Consider the following 22,781-nt stretch of genomic DNA (forward strand, 5'->3'; position numbering starts at 1 on the left):
CGGTTCCCGAAGGGGGCGCGATGGCTCACTAGCTTTCATTAGTATTTCAAAGGAAAATCAGGCAGAGATGTAGAATACTGCAGAGATCTGGGATAACAGTTTATATTGCCTTCAATCTTTAGGCCTACATATTTACAAACTATTTAACACAGTGTTTCCCAACTGTTTTTTTCTGACTGGTACGTCAATTAAAACCTCACGGGCCGACATCAAGATTCAAATGACTGACACAGGGCAAGAAATTAAAATCATGAATGAGGTCTCATTTTATTAGGTGAGATGATGCCACCTGAATTTACCCGAACCACACATCTCGGCGCACATAAAGAAAGCTAATGTTGTGCTGGGAAAGACAGCAATTAGTAGGTATAGGCCTCAAATAATTGGTGAAATGGAAAAGTTGCTTTTCTATATTATAAATATTGTTTTTATGTACACATTTTATTATTATTTTGCGTATTTTGGAATGTTTTACATATTTATTCCAGGAGAATGGAAAGCCGATAATATGGCTTGGCGAACCACGGCCTTTCGTCCGGTTACCAGTCCATGTCGGGTATGGGATTAGTTGGCCATTTTTTTTGTCTTTGGAAGCATGGACTTGATGGTAGAGGAAGCCGTAACCGACCAGTGGCTACGTGAACCCCCCTACGGCGGCGAGTAGCCCAGCAAACCTCTCGCACATGACCATCCCCGCATGGGATTCGAAGCTGCGAACCCACTCAGAGTAATCAGAAGTGCGGTGGCGAGCGTATTCCTAACGCTTAGCACGATGAGCCACACTGCCGCGTCTTACTTGACTTGTATCGTTTAATTAAACTAATTGAACAAACTTTGCTGCTAATGCTATATTATTCTCGAAGAATTGATGTGCCCGTAACGACAGGCAAAACAGTTTATCGCTTTCAATAACGATTCGAGGTCGTGGGCGAGAACGCCGCTACCCTTGCCCTATATCGCCTAGGACAATTCAGTAAGTAGAGTTGTTTCTAAGTCAATGAACTCGTCTCGAAAATTCTTCTCCGATACCAATATGACGTGCCGAAATTGCGAACTGTTTTGCTTCGAACATTAGAGATAACTTAATTATTATTGTATCGGAATACACCTCATTTCCTGTAACAATTACAACACTCCACATTCTTCGTACAAAGATGTAAGCCTATATTACAAACTTGCTGTAATGCGTCATTTGAATTTCTTTAACCAGATTCAGATCGAAAAATTCAACGTTGTCGAAGTAAAATATAAATGAAATAGAATTGAACGAATATTTTAATCTCTTGAATTCTTGCACAGGTTTGAATTTGATTACACAGGAACAATCAAATGATTAACTGGATAAATATAACTGTAATAGTTTTATTGAAGGGCACGCCAAAGCTTGTGGAAATTTACGTTTCGGAGCAGGTTATATTGTATTCGCAAGAATTAGTTACAAAACGAAAATTGCCACGCCTATCAGTCTGTGTTACTGTTGCATTTCTTTACCATATATAGGGGGAAAATGAAAAAAACACAATTATTACGAGTTCAAAGCACTGCGGAGATTTTAACATTCAAGAAACATCCTTAATTGTCTAATAAAGTTAAAACTACTGTAGACGCCAAATTTGGAGTGCCTTTAGCGCCCATACCAGGTGTAATTCTTAGATGGTCGATCTGATTTTGTCACTCCAATGCAAAAAGACGCGTATAACAGTACAAGTTGATGTCGTTTATTGTCAGGTAAGTACAGGTGTACGAAGATACGTCGGTACGATGTTAGAAGTACGAGAATACGACAGTACGTGATTACGTCAATACGTGGATACGGTTTTCTAAATAAAACAAACAAACAATATTACCACAAATAATGTGCCGGCAAAACATTAACTAAACAAAATTGTACACATTAGAACTGAACTTAACAGGTTAACGCAGGTTTACGCCAGTAAAATAACCGTTGCGGCTGATCACAAAAGTGGTCATTATAAAACACGGTACAACCGAAATACGTACTGACAGTGTAGCTTTCAGCTTACAAACAATCGACAGTTGATTGGAACAGTTAATGAAATTAAGTTAATGTTATTAAATCTAAATATATTAAATATACAATTCAAAACCTTGGGACTACAAATCTGCAACCAGACAACGAAAACCTCGCACCACAAATCTGCAATCCCACAGTCCTGAGAAGGTCGAATCAAGGTCCTGAAGCAACGCGCGCAGCGAACGCGCACGGGGTATTATGATGTACGAAGATACGTCGGTACGATGTTAGAAGTACGAGAATACGACAGTAAGTGATTACGTCAATACGTGGATACGGTTTTCTAAATAAAACAAACAAACAATAATTACAACAAATAATGTGCCGGCAAGGCATTAACTAAACAAAATTGTACACATTAGAACTGAACTTAACAGGTTAACGCCAGTAAAATAACAGTTGCGGCTGATTACAAAAGTGGTCATTATGAAACACGGTACAACCGAAATATTCCCTAAATATAAAAACAAACTGAAATACGTACTTGACAGTGTAGCTTTCAGCTTACAAACAATCGACAGTTAATGAAATTAAGTTAATGTTATTAAATCTAAATATATTAAAAATACAATTTAAACCTTGGGACTACAAATCTGCAACCAGACAACGAAAACCTCGCACCACAAATCTGCAATCCCACAGTCCTGAGAAGGTCGAATCAAGGTCCTGAAGCAGCGCGCGCAGCGAACGCGCACGGGGTATTATGATGTCACAATCACTAAAATATGTGAACGTATGTATCACCAGCGTCTCCAGTGGTAAACAACAAAAAATATAATGAAGCGAATGAGGCAGTTTCATCCCGGCCCCTTAGAAACTGAGAATTTGCCATCCAAAAATTTGAAATTTCTACACACTCAAAAACAAAATCACAAAATTTGAAAACGAAATTGATCTCACATACACACAACTCAACTAGAGTCAAACAAAATGGGTTTCGCACACAACTCAATCAGAGTCACTTGCACACAGAAGAATTAATTTAGTTATGGGCCTATCTAAGATTGAATGGTTGGTTTGCACCGTAGCAGAACGTACACGGCCTTTGTTGTCGGAAATCGTTCCAATGCTACCCAACAACCATGCATTTCTTGGCAAATTTTCATCCATCACAAGTACAACATCATTCTTAGCTAAATTCCTTTGAACTTTGTTCCATTTTTGTCTTGTTCGAAGCAGAGGAAGGTATTCTCGTCTCCATCTTTTCCAAAACACATCAGCTAAGTATTATACTTGTTTCCATCTCTTACGAACATACAAGTCTTTAGCATCAAATACCCCTGTTGGAAGTATCGGTTCTTCTTTCAACAACAACAAATTGTTTGGGCTCAAGGGTGTCAAATCTTTTGGATCATTGGATACGGTTGCTATTGGTCTTCCATTCACTATGGATTCACATTCACACATAAGTGTAATTAAACTTTCATCAGTTAATTTTTGTTCTCTGCAAATAGCATTGAATACTTTCCTAATTGTTCTAATTTGTCTTTCAAATACCCCGCCATGATGAGAAGCAGCCGGAGTTTGAAACAGCCACTTGATGTTCTTTTGCAGCAAAAATCTATGTATTTGATTTTGATTCCAAGACTTGATAGCATTTCTCAATTCTTGTTCTCCAGAGACAAAATTTGTTCCATTATCTGATCTTATTTCAACTACTTGTCCTCTTCTTGAAATGAATCTTCTGAGTGACATTATAAATGCACATGTATCTAAGCTATGCGCAATCTCAACATGTACAGCACGAGTCCCTAGGCAAGTGAAAATAACACCATATCTTTTTACTTCGCTTCGTCCTTGACGAACAAGTAATGGACCGAAACAGTCAAGAGCGACAAAAGAGAAAGGTGGCTTGTCTGGTATTAATCGATCTTCTGGGAGGTCGGCCATCAATTGAGATTCAGGTGCTCGCTGTCTCTTGCGACAAGATATACAGTTGTTAAGAATATTTCGTGTCATGGCATTTGCTTTTATAATCCAGAACTTTTGAACATATCCAGAACATACTCTCTTCCACTATGGCCTGTAACTTGAAGAATTATAATGGGATGTTTTGTGTCATATTCAAGACTTGATGCTCCAATTCTTCCATCTACACGAAGAAGACCTTCTTTTATAATAGGCTGCAATTTACACAATGGACTTGATTTTGGCAATTGTTCACCTTTGGCCAATACATTAATTTCCTTTGAATAATGTTTCAATTGTTCTTTTTTTGATTATTTCGAATTCTGCCAAGTTCACCTCCTCAACAGATAAAAATCTAATATTTCCACTCCCCAAGTTGCAAGAAACATCCTCTCTGACTTTGGAAAGCAGTGCACGCTTGTAACGTAAAACCCATGCTACAATCTTCTTCATTTTAAACCAATTTGAATATTTTGAAGTAACTTGGTCTAATACAGTAGGTATATCTGTATTCAGCGCAAAACACATCTGTAAATGTGGACTCTGCTTTTTAAATTCCAAATCTTTATCATCTATTGAATGCAGAAAATCTGGTTGTTCAGGCCATTCTTCCTGGCTTTTCCATAAAAAATCTGGTACAAATTTCCATCGTGGGTAGTTTAAAAAATCATCAGCAGACATACCTCTGGAAGCAACACCTGCAGGGTTTAATTTGGAAGGTACATAGTACCATCGATTCACATCAGAAACTTCTTTAATTACATTCACTCTGTTTGCAACAAAAGTTTTCAGGACAAATATGCCAAATATCGTAATACGGTGGTGCTATCCGTCCAAAATATAGATGCATCAATTGGGAGCTTGAGTTCTTTACGAAAGAATTTTTCATTTCGTGCAGATATTGTTGCTGCACATAACTCCAACCTGGGAATCGTTGAGCCTCTGAGAGGTACCAATCGACTTTTACCACACAAAATTGAGCAATGAATTTGTCCAGAAGAATTTGTTAAACGTATATATGAAACAGCACCATAAGACTTTTCAGATGCATCAGAAAAGTGATGAATCTGTATTTCTTTGGTTTCACCGAAATTAGGAGGTAAAAAACATCTTGGAATATTGAAATCTTTCAACTTGGATAATTCAGATATCCATTTTAGCCATTCCTGTACACATTCTGAAGAAATTGGATCATTCCATCCTAGCTTCTTCCTGCACAATCCTTGCATAAGGACCTTCATAGGTTGAATGACCGGCTGGCCAATGCCAAGAGGGTCAAATATTGAGTTCACAACACCCAACATACCCCGTCGGGTAGCTGGTCGTTCAGTGTATTAGTACTGAAACTTAATGTATCTTCATTTGCGTTCCATATCATGACAAGTGCTCGCTCAACAGGCAATTCATCTATAGAGATATCCAAACGTTTTGCTTCCTTTGATCGGTGAGCTTCTGGAATTGAGGCCAATACTTCACGGTCATTGCACACCCATTTCGTCACTTCAAAACCACCTCTAGCAGCAATTTCAGTTACACTCTTTATATGTTGGAGGGCACTAGCAGCATCCGGTTTGGAATCACAAAAATCATCAACATAAAATGAATCATTAGTTGCATCAATCACGCTTTGTTCAAAATCATCTTTGTTATCTATTGCAGTTTGCCTCAAAGCGTAGTTGCAACAACTTGGAGAGCACACAGTTCCAAAGAGAAAAACCGACATTCTATAAATTTTCATGGGTAAAGTGATGTCACCATTTTTCCACCAGAAGAAACAAAGGAAATTTCTATCACATTCTTTCACCTTCACCTGATGAAACATGGACCGTATATCCCGTTGAACAGCTACAATATTTTTGCGAAAGCGTGACAAAACTCTTAACTAAATTGTTCGTTAAATCCGGCCCCTGTAACAGGATGTCATTAAATGAAATTCCTTCCGATTTTGCTGAGCAGTCAAATACAACCCCTAATGTTTTCTTCTTTGGATGACGAACTCCATGATGGCTGAGGTACCAAGTCCTTCCTTCTTCTTCATTAATATTCAAAACTTCTTCAGCATACCCCATTGTTATCATATTTACAACAAAATCCTTGTATTCAGCATAAAATTCCGGTTCCTTGTGGAGACGACGCTTTAATGATTCCGCTCGCTGCAAAACTTGATATTTATTTGAGTGCAATTCAACATCAGGATTCTTCAATGGTAAACCTATTTCGTAGTGTCCATCAGTTCTGAGCTTAATTGACTTACTAACTTTGTCAAGAAAAACTTGTTGAATTGGTGAAACTTCATCTTTTTCATCAATTGCAGAATCAACAACATCTGCACACATTTGGGACAAAGGATTTAGTTGAGATTTGGTGAAATATGTACAATTTTTGCTATTTCCATTTTTCGCGGGGCAGTTAACCATCCACCCGGCAATTGTTCTCGATGCAAAATAATTGTTTGGGCTATAAATCACTTCCAATGGTTTATGCAAACCAAGATTATCTTTCCCAATCAAGAGCTCCACATCACATTCTGCTTTGGGTATCACAATACAATTAAATTCTTTAAATTTATCAAGATCACTTTGTGTAGGGATATCTGTTTGATCAACACCAATTTGATCGTTTGAAAACAAGGGATTTAACCTTACATATTTTGACTTCTCGAAATCTGCCAATTCGAGGTTCTTTATAACAGTGCATTGCTTGTGTTCAACAGTATTATTTATAGTACGAATGTTCAGATTTGAAACTGGTTCATTGACCTTTAATTTATTCATTAGCGAATTACTAAAAAGAGCAAGTCGATCCATTGTCAAAGAATGCATTGGTTATAACAGCATTTCTTCTTCCAGCTATGCGTACCCTAACAGGTACAACATTGAGCAAAACCTTTTGTTCGTCACAGGCATTTAGGAATGCATTAAATTTGGTTTCAGACGCTTGTGTCCTATAATCATTATGGATTTGTGTAGTACTTTCATGACTACTTGATGTAGGAACTTTTATTGGTTCCTTATCCGGAGGATGAAGAAGTGTTGTGTGTTTTCTTCTGCAGTTTGCATTTTTGCAAGGGTTGTTTCGTTTGCATTCCCTAACCCAATGTCCAGATAATAAACATGAAAAACACAACTTTTGATTTTTCACAAACTCCAATATTTTATCATACGTCATGCCTCAAAATTCATCGCATTGATTCAAGTTATGATCTCCATCACATTTTACACATCTGCGTACAGGTCTATTATTATGAACTGTAGTTGCAGATGAGGATTTGTATGGCCTCGAGCCTTTTGCGGGAATAATTTGTTTTGAAGTATTAAAATCGATAGAGGGAACATTGCATACTTCTCTGGTTTTCTCACGGACGTAATCAGCAAGATCCTCTACTGTTAGGTCTTTTTACTTATTTGTAGTACATTGTCCATCTTTGATAACCATCCAGATCTCCATTCAGGCGGCATTCTTAAAGCTATTTTTTTCTATGATCATGAAGGCAACATTTTTGTATTCAACCCATATCAACGTAATTTTGCATGACATGATTTCTGCTGAATACAGAGTTAACGATTCTTTATTACTCAAATTCAGTCGAGGACCATTTGCTATGGAATTAATGCAGGATTCGCCAACTTGAAATTTCTGACCATAAGTTTCTTCAAGTAATCGAATAGCTTCATCATAGCTATCTGTTCTGTGCTGGCATCCTTTAACCAAAGCACGAGCAGGGCCTTTTGTATATTGAAGAAGATAAACTAGTTTGTGCTTTGGATTTTGTAATCTGCTACCAATTACGGTTTCAAAAATATCAATGAAATCTCTATATTCACCTGCATCACCACAAAATACAGGGGGTTCAGACGGTGGCAAACCTAAAGTTTGAGGCACATATATAACTTGCGGGTTGGCTGCTTGTTGTATAGGTATATTGTCATTCTGTGCATTAGCAGTACTTGGATGACTGCCCACAATAGGATTTTGAATCGAACCAATATTAACTGAGCGCATTGCCCTGCATTTTCAATTCTGCCAGGGTTATCTATTAGTGTTGGTAATGTACGGTTCATATTAACAGCTGAACTAGTCATATGAAATGGAATAGTATTCAATGAAGTTGGAATGTTGGTTAATATTTTACTGTGGTTCGTTCCAGCACCAGTGTAAATGACATTGCTCTGCAATTGTCTGACGTCACCCACACATGACATTGGAATTTCACAACACCTTAAACTTGGCTTAGATACACATGATGCAGGCACACAAGGAGTCAAACCAGAATTCACTACACTACAAGAGCTCACCAACAAATTTTTAGATGTTAACGGTACTTGGGTCATGTCACACACAGATTCAACAACAGTCACACACGCACTCGGGACCATTTGTGGACGGCAAACCCCAAAATCAGAGGAGGAATAAGAAACTGACTCACCATGCTCTGCGGTGTTCACTTGATTGTTCCTCATATTGCATATCTAAACTTCTAGAAACAGGAAATTGACTTGGTGTTGAAAATGGTGTGCTTAAAGCTGGTAATATTGGACTGGTCACATTTAATATTTCAGTTTGTTGTGTGGCAGAATTTGATAGCTGCTGATGGATTTCTACACTAGCAGCAACAGGGGGCGTATTTATAACAACACCTCTTTCTGCTAAAGTTTCATTTAAATTAGTGTCCAGTTCCAGTTGTTCACGTTGGTTTTTATCTTCAGTTTCTTGTAGGTTCATCTGCTTCCTCTTGTTGAACTTGGCCATCTCGATGTTTCTTGTTTGCATTATTTGTTGGCGGCGATGTTGAAAGGCTTCGAATTCAGCCTTTCTCTTACGTTGTTGTTCTTCTTCCTCAGCTTTGAGCTTACGCTGTTGTTCCTCTTCTTCGGCCTTCAGTTTACGCAAGCGTTCATCTTCACCTTGCTGTTTTTGTAAAATCGCTTGCCACTCTTTGTCTAATTTTAAGTTTTCTACTTGATTGTTATATTCCCATATTTGTTTTTCATTTTCTAGGCGATTCTGTAACTGTTGTTTCTCCAGTTCTGTACGCCTTTGTTGATTCAACTTTTTTGTTTCAAATATATTTTCGATTTGAGAATTCCTTAAATCGGATATTCTTGATGTAAATGAAGATTGCGACCGAAAAGTACCACTGCGTGATGTTAGACTTCTTATTACTGATCTATGCTGTCGACTGTTTCTTTTTGAAGTCCTGCTTTTATTAGTCTTTATCTTCGACCTTGTTGTCATAGCATGCGCATTTGTTGATCCTTCTTTAGCAAGGCCAGATGCTACAGATGCTCCTTGGTTGTTCTTTTCTGAACTTAGTTGGACATCTGACTCTACATCAGGACTTCTTAGGAACAGATCTTTGATTGACGCACTATGACAATCTTTAGAAGTTGATTGACTTTCATTAGGCAAAACAGGAATTATATCTTGTGTTGGAATAGTCAGCAAAGCAATTACATTATTTTCAGTTGCTTCAGAAGATCCAGTAACCGACATATTTTCCGACATATTATTGTCTTTGTTCACTATTTCATCATCGGCATCTGGTACGTTGATATTGTCATTTGATTCGGCCATATTTTCAAAATCTTTGTTGCAGTATTGCAATTGTCAAAAAACTAATGTAGACGCCAAATTTGGAGTGCCTTTAGCGCCCACACCAGGTGTAATTCTTAGATGGTCGATCTGTTTTAGTAAACTGATTTTGTCACTCCAATGCAAAAAGACGCGTATAACAGTACAAGTTGATGTCGTTTATTGTCAGGAAAGTACAGGTGTACGAAAATACGTCGGTACGATGTTAGAAGTACGAGAATACGACAGTACGTGATTACGACAATACTTCAATACGTGGATACGGTTTTCTAACTAAAACAAACAAACAATAATTACAACAAATAATGTGCCGGAAAAAAATAAGTCGACAATTGAAATCATTAACTAAACAAAATTGTACACATTAGAACTGAACTTAACAGGTTAACGCCAGTAAAATAACAGTTGCGGCTGATTACAAAAATGGTCATTATAAAACACGGTACAACCGAAATATTCCCTAAATATAAAAACAATAAACTAAAATACGTACTTGACAGTGTAGCTTTCAGCTTACAAAACAATCGACAGTTGATTGGAACAGTTAATGAAATCAAGTTAATGTTATTAAATCTAAATATATTAAAAATACAATTTAAAACCTTGGGACTGCAAATTTGCAACCAGACAACGAAAACCTAACCTCGCACCACCAATCTGCAATCCCACAGTCCTGAGAAGGTCGAATCAAGGTCCTGAAGCAGCGAACGCGCACGGGGTATTATGAAGTCACAATCACTAAAATCTGTGAACGTATGCATCACCAGCGTCTCCAGTGGTAAACAACAAAAAATATAATGAAGCGAAAGAGGCAGTTTCAACTACTATAGAGGACTTGCAAGGGTCACGTGACTTTGTTACTGGACGGCAATAAAACAAAAACGTCCATTTGGCTCCTGTCAGTTGCAAGTCGGATTATACATTTCCGTTTTGTTTGGCTGTTGAAAATGGTTATTTCGTATTGTTCCGTGGGCTGTACGTTTAGTTTAGACAACGAAATGGATCTTAAGTTATATTCCACTGATTTCAAAAGATCCGGAACGACGCGCAATGTGGATATCATCTATTGCCTATTGGCAGAACTGCTTGGTGTCAAGTCCAGAAGCCATCGCACTTGTGTTTCACTGTTTGCGGACAGCACTTCGTTGATGGTGAGTGATAATGTGGTGATAGTGTGCCGTTTTCAATTTCTTTAAATATTCACAAGCTCCCTCGTTTCAATGGAAAGCAGATGACAAACTACTGTCATTAGTAGGCCTAGGCGTGGGCCTACGTACAGTTGCAGACTTGACTTGTGTAAGACAGTAAGGAATTAATAATCAATTGCTATCATGTATTGTTTCCCTAATTAGCAGGTAATGTATTACTAAGTGTGAAAGGTTGAATAGATAACTAAAGTTTAACACCATGGGGCCTGGAAAAAATACCCAAAATTCAATTGAATTCGCCATTTAGAATAGGCTCGCCACCGCATCTCTGATCACCCTGGTAGTTTCACAGGTTTCAATCCAATGCGGGGATAGTTATGTGCGAGAGGATTGCAGCTCTACTCCCACCGATGGTGGTTCACTTGACCGCTGATCGGTTACGACCATTCCCCACCATCCAAGTCCATGCTTCTGAAAACAAATAACTGCCCCCCTGCCTTTGATCGATAGATTTTATGAAAACTCTATCTGTATCCATTATCTTACTGATAAGGGTGCGACCATGGATTAGATGGATGGCAAAGTATAAGTTGCAACAAGACCACAGTGGCACAAGACCTCAGCTTGTGTGACTTGATAATACATCCTTAGTATCTATTTATTGATGCTTATCGTAATGACAAAGTAACTTGTGATTACTGTGGATTGGTGGAGATAAAGTGTCCACTTTATCTTTATTTTTTTTCCACTTTATCTCCACCAATCCACAGTAATCACAAGTTACTTTGTCATTACGATAAGCATCAATAAATAGATACTAAGGATGTATTATCAAGTCACACAAGCTGAGGTCTTGTGCCACTGTGGTCTTGTTGCAACTTATACTTTGCCATCCATCTATTCCATGGTCGCACCCATATCAGTAAGATAATGGATACAGATAGAGTTTTCATAAAATCTATCGATCAAAGGCAGGGACGACCCTATCAAGAAAATAATTGTTTCGGTGGGTCTGGTAGTGAAGGTTTCAGTCTAAAGTTGGACACCGATACTACAACCAGATACAGTTGCCAATGCAACTTAGCGAGGCGTGATGTTGCGACTTTGTGATCTGAAAGAAAATCCTGATGGGTAGCCGGCTAGCCTCAACCTTTTGTTTAAAGAATATTAGGAGATATGACTTAAGAGTCTAAACTTTTATTTGAGAGGGGTGTAACCCAAGCTAATTTGCAAATGGTATTCATGGTACCAAATGTATCACACACCTTACAATATTTATAAATTATATTTGAAAAATAAAGCACATCAAAAATGTATTTTTAAAAAACAATTGGTTTTATCTGCAGATACTAGGGTGATATTGAGATTGACCATTTCAATGCTAAATTTTCTTTAGTCAAAAGGCACACTTGATTCGCAAAGATTTGTGAATGCGCACAGTACACCGATTTGTGTAGGTTGTGGATCGGTGCTGCTCAGGATGGGATATTTTTGCTTATAAATGAATATTACGTGTTTCACATGAATCCATCCATCGTGCTCAGATTCGACTGTTTTCAAGGTCTAAAGGCTCCAACAGCTTAATTTTATCGGTACACAAGAGAATTTTCAGTGTGGCATGCATGGGTCAGTTGGAGTCACTGACCTCAAGATATCTATAAGCAAGGATAAGATAACCTGGAAGTAACATTCCATAATTTAGAGTAAAAATGTATCTGCCTCCACAGCCCTTTCAAATGGAAGATATGATGCCTCGGGGGTAATTTCTATCAAATATTTTACAGTAATATGGTTCTAGTGAAAAGGGGTGTAGGCGACTTCTTTTAAAGTGTGGTAGGTCTAGTCCAAGGGTCGGGAACCTTTTTGGTCAAGAGAGCCATAAAAGGTACATATTTACAATTGGATTTTCGTGCGAGCCATATAGAATTTCTTCACTCAATCAGGCCTGAAATATTTACTCAAAAGTCAACACATACAATGTCAATATATGTTAATATGACTTCTGATGCTGCATGTTGTTGCTACAGGACTTTAATAACGGCTGCTCATATACAGCACAAGTTGAAATCTACGATACTCATGTCATCAGTCATCACCCTTCTTTTGTTTAGGCATTTCCGTAGTATTTAAAAACTAGTTTTGCTAGTCAGATCTAATTATGTCAAATACGACTTTATCAATTTGTGATGTCACAATATATGTTACAGAATCTCCTAGTTTTGTCACAATGCCTGTCTGGTAATTCTCTTACATGCGCTTGGCTCGCGTTCTCAAAACGTTTTGGCAAATTTTCTGCCATATTTGGCTATAAAATAGTTTCAAATCTCGTAATAATAGTAAGCTTAGCCTCAGAAAGTTAGATTTTTCTGGGAGCCATATGCAGTCACCAAAAGAGCCATATATGGCTCGCGAGCCATTGGTTCCCGACCCCTGGTCTAGTCGAAAGACACATTAAATGTTTATGCGTACAACTGCAAATTAATATTGCAACGCATGCAAGTTAACAGAATTTGTTGAAATTCATGCCTTTTGCCTTTCTTCAAAATCCCCCTTTTTCTAACTATTCACTTCCTCTCTGGAGATGGCAAAAATTCAAATATCAATGGGACATATAAGCAGATGATAATTGGTTATCTTCCTTTTTTCCTGAAAATAAATTAAACACTAATCATCATTTGACAGTGCCAAGTTTGTGTATCAGATCAGTGATAAATTACCTGCTAACTAATAAAACAATCAGAAAACACCTTCTGACCATTAATGAAGATTTCTTTCAATTTAAAATGCAACTATGCCTACCAATGTGGGTAGTTTTTAGGATAGAATTTATCTGTGGTTGGTGACAGATTGCAAGGTGCAACATCGTACGATTATGATACCATTCTATGTCGGGATTAGTTAGCCAGTTATTTGTTTTTGAAGCATGGACTTGTCGAGAGCTGCAATCCCCTCGCACATAACTATCCCCGCATGGGATTGCAACCTGTGAAACTCCCAGGGGGATCAGAGATGCGGTGGCGAGCGTATTCTTAGATGGAGAATTCAATTGAATTCTGGTTATTTTTTGCATTAGCACTGGCGTTGAACTTTAGTTATCTGTTCAACTTTTCACACTTACTAATAGATTACCTGCTAACTAGGGAAACAATACCATATAGCAATTATTGATTAATACCTTACACGAGTCGAGTCTGCAAGTACAGAAGTAGGCCTACGCCTAGGCCTACCAATAACAGTAGTTTGTCATCTGCTTTCCATTGAAATGAGGGAGCTTATGAATATTTAAAAAAATTGATAACGGCACATTATGACTCACCATCAACGAAGTGCTGTCCGCAAACAGTGAAACACAAGTGAGATGGCTTCTGGACTTGACACCAAGCAGTCCTGCCAATAGATGATATCCACACTGCGCGACGTTCCGGATCTTTTGAAAACAGTGGAATATAACTGAAGATTCATTTCGTTGTCTATACTAAACGTACATCCAGCGGAACAATACGAAATAACCATTTCCAACAGCCAAACAACACGGAAACGTATAATCCGACTTGCAACTGACAGGAGCCAAATGGACGTTTTTGTTTTATTGCCGTCCAGTAAACAAGGTCACGTGACCCGTGCAAGTCCTCTATAGGCTATATATATATATATATGGCCTATTATTGGAATAATTATTTGGATATGACTGATTTGCAGATAAGGTTGTGAATTTCGAAAGCGTTAGTGAGTTATAACGACGCTGATTTTGTGATTAAAAAATTATTCACTATAGGGAAATATTTGACCGGATATGTACACCAATATATTTACGTTCGTTAGTGATACCAATCTGTATCCAAAATCTTAGAAACGTCCAAACAAAACGAATTGACTTTGCCCATAGCTGGTCATCGACACCACACTGCTTATTGGATTATATTGCACCTTTGAAATGTTATATATGCTAAAATATTATTATTCGCTAACACAATTTCGCTCAATTCAACGTCAGTCAAATACACAATACAAGAAAAGATATTTTAATCAACGATCTAAGCGTTAGGCACACGTTCGATATCGTGCCATTAGTTCGTATATCCTGGTAATTGATTCCCGGTGTGTGCGGGAGGTGGTTCATAAACCGGTATTAGCCATCATGCTCATGAAATTAATTGACCGGCTAACCAGTGCCACAATTTAATTGGTAACTATAGTTAGACAATAGATCAAGCCGTCTAGCCCTTTTCACCACCGACCTATGAACATGAAATCATTCCCTAAACTTTGACAAAATCTTTAAGTGTCTTCACGTCTTTGGAGTGACAAATACTTGGTGTGGGTAGTTATTGTCTGAGGGTTCTAAATTTTGTATCCAGCAACATACAGGTAGAAAACATTTCACCTTAACTTCACAACTTTATGCCAGGTGTTAGGATTACCCATTCGAAGTAAGTATATTCAGTATTCCTCACTGTGTACACATACTGTGTTCAAGTATTTCGCCATTTAGTACAAATACTTTGGGAGCATCTACAATTCAAACGACGGATGGATATGCTGTTGTTATTTTTGGATAGTCGTCACAAAAAGGGTTATAAATATGCGAAGTTGACGCACGAAACTGATATATATATATAAATTAGTTACGATCTTTTTCTAAACTTCAATTTTCAATTTTTTTGTGCAAAGATAAGTCAAATTTGTAACTCAAAGTAATAGAGTACTCGAACATGTTCCGCTATTTGTTTGAATGCAGTCACATGCGAAAAACGTCAGTTGACTTGCAATACCAGCGGAATCTAGAAATTACACAAACCCTAAGATTAAGTTTGATTAGTGAAATGCAAGCATTCCATCATTCAATTAAACAATATTATAAAAATTGACTTCGAATGACATGGTTCGCATTGGGATTGAAATATACTTGCTGCCCACCAAGTCAACATAGCACTAATTAACATCATGCCATCAAAAGTCACAACCCATAAAAAAAATGATATTGTTATATTTCAACTACAATTTATTTGAGTATGTATACTCCTAGTCTCTTGAAAACTTGAAAAAGGTGTTCTATGGCTTTCGTATAACAGTCCATAAAATTGAAATAGAAGTTTCAAACTATTTAGAAAGCAGACCAGGAGCGTTGATAGCCGAGCATCACACACAATTCAACGCGACAAGACAAAGCTCGAGAAAAAAAGGTCTCGAAATGTTACGCAGGGTTGAACTCAATCGATGCGACGCCCACAAATAACCCGATTGAATTAATAGGGGGAAAAAACGAGAACACGAATGTTAATACTTTTTGGTTTTGTGTATTCAGGGATTTTGCGAAGCTGTCTTCATTCGCAAATCAACAGAGCAGCAACATGGCGTAGCAATAGATGCTAGCCATTCGAAGATATTTAAAAATATGGACAGCGGAGTAAAACTAGTGGAAAATTGGAATGGCCACATGCCAGCAGCGCTTCTTGGGCACAGTCGGTTTGTTTACCCAAACGTCTACCTATTTGTCGCCAATATTCAAATATGATTAAGCGAGTGAATCATTAGCCTGGGTAAAATATCTTTACATTTAACAGGCCAATGTGTGGGTGGTTTGTATATGTGGCTCCTACCTACAATCGTAGTATAACTCTATGGTGTATATCAAGCTGTGAACGACAAAAGAGGGTTGTTTAATTGTAAGCACGCAACCAGTCATGCAAAATGTTGGAGCAATATATTACTTATATGGCAGCTAGCCCAATATCCATCTACAGAGAAGCCCATGGCAATTGTAATAAATATTTTTAAATTCCTGATGAAAGCTAAGAGATAATGAAGATAAATATATAAATTAGAATACTGTCAATATTAGTCCAATTAGTTATGAATAAAAAATATAGTACTTACTTTTACTATATGTTTCCCAAAAACCTGTTGCAATACTCGCTTCCAGTCAATTCCATGACTCCTTAAACACAAAATCGTGCCGATTACCTGTAACAAAATTCAAATGTTTTTATAAGATATCAATAACAATTCCCAAACTTAGTAAACATCAAACAATAAACTGTTATATTTGTATAATACATAGGTAATGTTTACGACGCTATAGTTATATTATGTGAGACACATAGCAACGATAGGGGCATCAATTCGTCGCGTTTGACATGAGTTATATTTGGGGATACTCTATGTCTGAATACATTCGTATACTTTCAGACGACCTCAAAAAAATCATAGAAATGCAAAACAACATTATTTTCATGTACGTTAATTCACGTCTGCTTTACGATATTTTCAAGTTCCAATTCACTTGTCCATTATAAATACCATTAATAAAACCGGTAATTACTCGCGTATGTGTGACGTGGCTTGTATATCTGTCACCTCACTATTTTCATCAACTAGGTTTTTCCAACGGCTCAGAAACAATCGCTTCCATGAGGCGAATACAGATGGTAATCACTAATCAGTACCGAATCCTGCTCGCTTCGTCAAACTTTCTATAATGTTATAGTTATCATCTCCAAAGTTTCTCAAAACTTAATGCTTATGTGTACGAAATATACATAATTGATTCAACGAATTATTACATATTACAACGGAGTATCCCAGGCAAACGACATTGCTAAATGAATAGACGCGCTCATTGATGAAGTATGGTGGCCCATCGTTGTCACGCGTAAAATTGAAAAAAAAAATGAAAAAAAAATGAAAATAAAAGCAAAATAAAAAAAATAGGGGTGAAAAAACATGAAAAAAAATAAAAATGCAAAAAAAAATTAAAATAAAAACGAAAATAAAATAAAAACAAAATAAAAAAATGCAAAAAAAACTGAAAAAAAAAAACTCGAATAAAAAGAAAATAAAAAGGTTAACAAGGACACTCGTGTGATGCCGGTACCGTCTGATCAAAGGGGTTATAGTCGCTTTGCGTCTGACCGTTACGGTACCCATGCAATCACTCATGAAACGAATGGGAGATACGGATAGTCTTGTAGATTGTAGAATATAGTGAATCGAGGAATGGATCATTGGTCTGGATCGGTATGTTATGGCTGTACGGTATGGGGCAGGCGCAGAGAGTGTTTCAGTAGTCTATATTCTACTAGACTATCCGTATCTCCCATTCGTTTCACCGATACGGTCAGGCGCGAAGCGACTATAACACCTTTGATCAGACGGTACCGGCATCGCACGTGTGTCCGGACAACCTAGCAGTTAAGCAGCATTCTCCAATTCAATTACCTTCTACACGTAAAAACAAATTTTCCGAATTTTCGTATCCAATTCTATATTCTCTTATCATTATTATAGTTATATTACTTGTAGTTGAACTTGTAGCATGTAGAATTTATAAAACATTTTCATATTGAATATTGCTCAAGGAAATTCGAAGTGAGTTTGAACCCCAGGGAACACCGTTTGTGCGCGTAGGATTCTTCCTGACAACGTTGGTCCCAAGCAGCAGCAAATTTTCTCAAAATAAAAACACGTGACAACGATGGGCCACGAGGCGGACCATCGTTGTCAACCTTTTTATTTTCTTTTTATTCAATTTTTGTTTTTTTCAATTTTTTTTTTGTTTTTTTTTTTATTTCGTTTTTATTTTTTTTCGTTTTAACTTTTTTTTTTACATTTTTATTTTTTTTTTTTCATTTTTTCATGTTTTTTTCACACTATTTTTTTTATTTTACTTTTATTTTCAGTTTTAAATTTTATTTTTAATTTTTTTTTTCAATTTTACGCGTGACAACGATGGGCCACCATAATGAAGAACTTAAACTTCTTTTTCAACTTCTCTATGATTTATTAAGTGGAATTTTCGAAACACAATGCGAAATACATTGAAATCCTAGGCGAGTCGGACAAGAGAGGCTTTTAACTGTTATTTTTTAGGTGTAATCCAAGATTGCACCCGATTTGTAAAAATTTATGTCTTATTTATAGGAATGAGTTTTCAGAATGTGTCTTTTGTGGTATGGTCCGATGACCAAATAATCGAGAATTTCGAATACCCCACGAATAAATGCAATATAAAATAGGAAACTTGTAAAAGATTTCCCTAATATTACACTCTAAGTCAGGGGTGTGCAACCTGCGGCGCACAGGGAAATTTCTTTTTCTAATTTAGTTCAATCAGGTACGTGCGAGTAATTCCAATCCCTTTGCGTTGCAAAGCCTATGCCCGAGTCCAATTTATTATTTATGCCTATGGCGTTATAATGCCCCAACGTCTAGCTCATTGTTTTTGTGACTGCCTGTATTGAATAAATGTGCGTCTCGCAGTTTCACCCAGTTATTTGTATCTGGTATTAAAGGTTGCACAACCCTGCTCCAACAATTAGTAGGTGGAATATTCCCCGTCAACGTTAAGGATATCGAATATTTTAGGTAATCATCAAGGATGGCCGTGGCCGGTGAGCGTTATTACATTAACTTCTACCACTCAAAGCAAAAGTATATACGATTTTACAACATTTCCAATATTATTTACAAAAATTTACACAGAATATATGAAATTGTATATATCACTCAACTGCCGTTTTCATATTCAATGTTCAAACTCGGTAGAGGTCAAAGTTAAATAGAAAAAGAAAATTGCGACAGAGTCAAGTCATATCAATACTATGTAGATATAAAACAGACCGAAGGAAAGGCGCGAGACGCTAATAATTCGCATTCTCTAAGTCTAGATATCGAGGTGAACGTAGTGCTGCATGAGTGGTCAAAATTTTAGTGTTGGACTAGCCATAGAACATTGTAGTCATATTCAAACCAAATATTGTACAGTATTTTATAATCTTTATTACTAGTATTCCTAAATTTATTAAAAATTAAAAACACTGCATTGATAAACAGTCGCCTCTATCTAGCCAAGCCTAAAATTGATTCAATATTAGTTAAATTACAATTCATCGTATTCAAACTGAAGATCAGTTATTTCCGTGAATACAGAGTCTAAATTCTTTTTTACATTATCGTTAAAATATTACATTTAAAACATACCACAAAATTTCGTCCCTTTCTGTATATTTCATTGATTATTTGTACTGTGAATCCCTCCGGGATTCGTTTTGGGTTGTTTCAAAAGAAAATCGGAATAAAATTATGCCCTAACCCTGCTTCGAGAGTACCAAAATAAGTTAACGGATTTAAGTTAGGATTCAACATATCGACCATAAATGTGATTATACACTTGGTATATTCACACTTCGAATGAGAATTTATCAGTAAATATAAGAAATTACATAACAAACATGTTATCTGTATGTTGAGAAAATATATTTTCTTACCAAAAACTTGCACCAGCTATCGCTAGACCATGTAACAACACTGCGAAATAGAAAACGATTTAAGATATTGTCCATTACATGAAGTCCCAACCTCGCCGCAATAGCGTAAATGCAAAAACTCAATACTATCAGCATCAACCTGACGTTAAGTGGGCCTGATAGAATTGATAAAAGCGTGGGGTACATTCGGAAGCGGTAAGAATGCTTCTGAATATGAATAAATATGTTGATGTTTATGTTGTGTTGTTGTCTTTTTTCAGATTGCCACAATGAGCGCACTGATAGTAATTTGATACGGATTTGTCTATAAAAAAGTCGGATCGGGGTCCAACTTCAGAGATGTACCGATACCACTTTTGTCGTCGATACCGATCCGATACCAACTAAAAACGCCGATATTTCAAAAAAGCCGATATTGCCGATACTATGTAATTATTACCTCAAGTGTGCAGGGCAGACGGGTGAAAACAATAGTCTTTTGAGCATTATTCGTAGTGCACATTATTTCAGATTGAAAATGGGTCATATCACATAATAAAAAATTGATGTTTGGGATTCCAGATGCGTTAATTGATTCAGACACATTATGTACTGACGCTAGTAATCCCAGTGTTCAATTAAAAAACTCATAGGATCTGGCTACTGTGGGTGGTAAAATTAATGAGTGTTTACTTATCCTCTCAAACTGCTACATTGAGCTACGTGCGCATGATTTTGTGCCAATATAACGTCGTAGTTTACACATTGGAACATCCACCAATATTCGATTGGTTTATTTCTTCATAATTACCAGGTATTAAAAATATCGATATGAAAATTTAGCAGCAAAAATACCGCGAACATGATCCCTTCGCGCAAAAAATTATTTCAACATCAGTATTCGCACCTATTTTTTAAAACATTTTGAATAAGATTAAAAAGCTAAATATATCGGTTGAATTTCCACAGGGATGAACAAATCGAATCGAATATATTCGAATACCACGACCTATGAATAATTTAGCCTACGCTGCCTGCGGGATACGGATGTAAAACAGTCAGAATTTTTACCAAAAGAATGTGTTTGGAACGCTCCTAGTTGCTCTTATTTCAGTGTTTGCCTTGATACAAGCTAGAATTCAGTGTTTACATCTATATGCTCATTAAATCTCTTTTATTTCTCAGAAGAACGAAAAATTAAAATTTCAATTCTATCACACATGCCATTTACTTATACTTGCTTTACTATGATAATATTATTGAAGCTCAATCCCTTTGTCTGTGGATTTTAACAAAGTGAATAAGATTAATGTTTTGCGCAAAGCTATTGAAACAATTTGAAATGGAATCACTTTCCACGTCACTATGGGATTGTGAGCACAAGATAAAGCAGCTATCACCGATTATGCTAATACGCTTTCTTCAGTGCAGTGACTTAAGAAATTGAATGAAAATGAAAAAAAAATAATAATAGGAACAAACCACACAAATTGCCATAAAACCTCGGTACATACCACATCCAGATAAATTCATGATCAGATTTTTAAAAAACTCACATGGTTAATGTATCAGTTGCAATAAAAAACGGATGTCTAGATAAACGAAATTATTCTTTTTGTTTATATATGTAAAGAAGAAAGCATGTGTTGGTACAATATATTTGAGTTTTCGGTTCGCATAGAAATAAAAAATGATTCACCACAAGAAAATACCTTGTTCCATATCGAATTATTATAACACGAAATTCATGAGATATCAAGCCAAGGGGCTATTTCATCAATAACTCTTTCAAATCGAGTTCATTACATGCAATTTTCTCCTTAGAAAGAAATCAAGAAGAATCAAGGCGGTGGACGGGAGATCCAGTTTACAACCAAGACAAACCAAAAAAAACAAGGGGCCAAATGTATTGAAATGCAGCAAAATTATTCGAAGCATGAACTAACCTAATAAATAACAAAATTTTCAGCAGTGCGTGTTTCAATCAACACTTGTGTACAATGGCATACGTATTACCTGCTTAACAAAGCAATTTTAGAATGAAAAAATTATTAAACCTGAATCCTAGGGAACTCACAGTGAGGAAGAAAATTCACACTAATGAGTTTGACATATGGAGAAAAGTGTCACATATTTAAACCTGATGCAAAAAGACACGAAATACACCAAATATACACCATGACAAATGTATTAAAATGGTGTTTCCGCTGGCGTGGCGTCTCTCCTCCTAGACCGCTCATGACTTTTTGCCAAACCGTTATAGTCTGCGCAATATGCGCACCAACTTCGGCGCTAATGTCGCGTTAGGTACTCGACGCCTTTAACATTGTCAGTCTATAACTCTATAATGTATAGTCTATACCAGGGGTCGGCAAACTACGGCCCGCGGAACAATATAATCCGGCCGCGACGCTTCACTGAATTATATTAACAAAACAACTGTATTGACGATTATATTCTTTACGAAACAGAATTTATTTCGAGACTCTAAATTATATTATAACCTTAACAAGTATATAATTCACAATCACTCGTTTAATGAGCCTATAAAGTGATTATAATTAGACAAATGGCAACAGAACGTAAAAAAGTTGATGCCGAGTGCAAATGGTTTGATGACGCAGAAAATATTCAAATTATCAGTCTTCGCGCGTTGCTTGAAATTTACCTGAGATCTGTGTGAAAAAATCGGATTAATTGGCCATTCCCTTGCAACCTTTATTTTTGGCCTACGAACGACAAAAGTTTTTCCGACCCCTAGTCTATACCAATTCATTCGCGTTTGTTTACTGGTTTTATGCCTTTATACCTGTACAGCTAGCAACAATTTACTGAGGACATGCTGACGTGTTA

General features: G+C 36.8%; 3 protein-coding genes and 1 long non-coding RNA gene across 4 annotated transcripts; all 4 read right to left on the reverse strand.

Annotated features, from left to right (window-relative positions):
* Window positions 1–78: 78 nt before the first annotated feature.
* On the reverse strand, window positions 79–2,580 carry LOC120345393 (uncharacterized). Its single transcript, XR_013477669.1, has 3 exons — window positions 2,520–2,580; window positions 2,109–2,318; window positions 79–1,820 (listed from the first exon to the last, which is right to left on the reverse strand). It is a non-coding gene; the product is annotated as an uncharacterized LOC120345393 (long non-coding RNA).
* Window positions 2,581–3,262: 682 nt separating this feature from the next.
* Window positions 3,263–3,994, reverse strand: LOC144425701 (uncharacterized). Its single transcript, XM_078115221.1, has one exon. It carries the CDS (start codon window positions 3,992–3,994, stop codon window positions 3,263–3,265), a length of 732 nt encoding a protein of 243 aa, XP_077971347.1.
* An 11-nt stretch (window positions 3,995–4,005) lies between these two features.
* Window positions 4,006–5,666, reverse strand: LOC144425702 (uncharacterized). Its single transcript, XM_078115222.1, has 4 exons — window positions 5,250–5,666; window positions 4,868–5,199; window positions 4,280–4,712; window positions 4,006–4,221 (listed from the first exon to the last, which is right to left on the reverse strand). The coding sequence occupies exons 1-4, from the start codon at window positions 5,664–5,666 to the stop codon at window positions 4,006–4,008; spliced, it is 1,398 nt and encodes a 465-aa protein (XP_077971348.1).
* Window positions 5,667–7,390: 1,724 nt separating this feature from the next.
* On the reverse strand, window positions 7,391–7,945 carry LOC144425703 (uncharacterized). Its single transcript, XM_078115223.1, has one exon. It carries the CDS (start codon window positions 7,943–7,945, stop codon window positions 7,391–7,393), a length of 555 nt encoding a protein of 184 aa, XP_077971349.1.
* Window positions 7,946–22,781: the final 14,836 nt, after the last annotated feature.

Source organism: Styela clava, chromosome 8 (assembly GCF_964204865.1).
Source record: "Styela clava chromosome 8, kaStyClav1.hap1.2, whole genome shotgun sequence".
In the NCBI taxonomy this organism is placed as follows: Eukaryota; Metazoa; Chordata; class Ascidiacea; order Stolidobranchia; family Styelidae; genus Styela; species Styela clava.

Excerpts from the sequence above, each read along its gene's own strand:
- LOC144425701 (XM_078115221.1), bottom strand. The coding sequence starts at position 3,994 with ATGACACGAAATATTCTTAACAACTGTATATCTTGTCGCAAGAGACAG.
- LOC144425702 (XM_078115222.1), bottom strand. The coding sequence starts at position 5,666 with ATGTCGGTTTTTCTCTTTGGAACTGTGTGCTCTCCAAGTTGTTGCAAC. Across the intron at positions 5,200-5,249 it reads ACGACCAGCTACCCGACGGG|CCGGTCATTCAACCTATGAA; the intron begins GTATGTTGGGTG and ends GGCATTGGCCAG. Across the intron at positions 4,222-4,279 it reads GATTTTTATCTGTTGAGGAG|GAAATTAATGTATTGGCCAA; the intron begins GTGAACTTGGCA and ends CATTATTCAAAG.
- LOC144425703 (XM_078115223.1), bottom strand. The coding sequence starts at position 7,945 with ATGCGCTCAGTTAATATTGGTTCGATTCAAAATCCTATTGTGGGCAGT.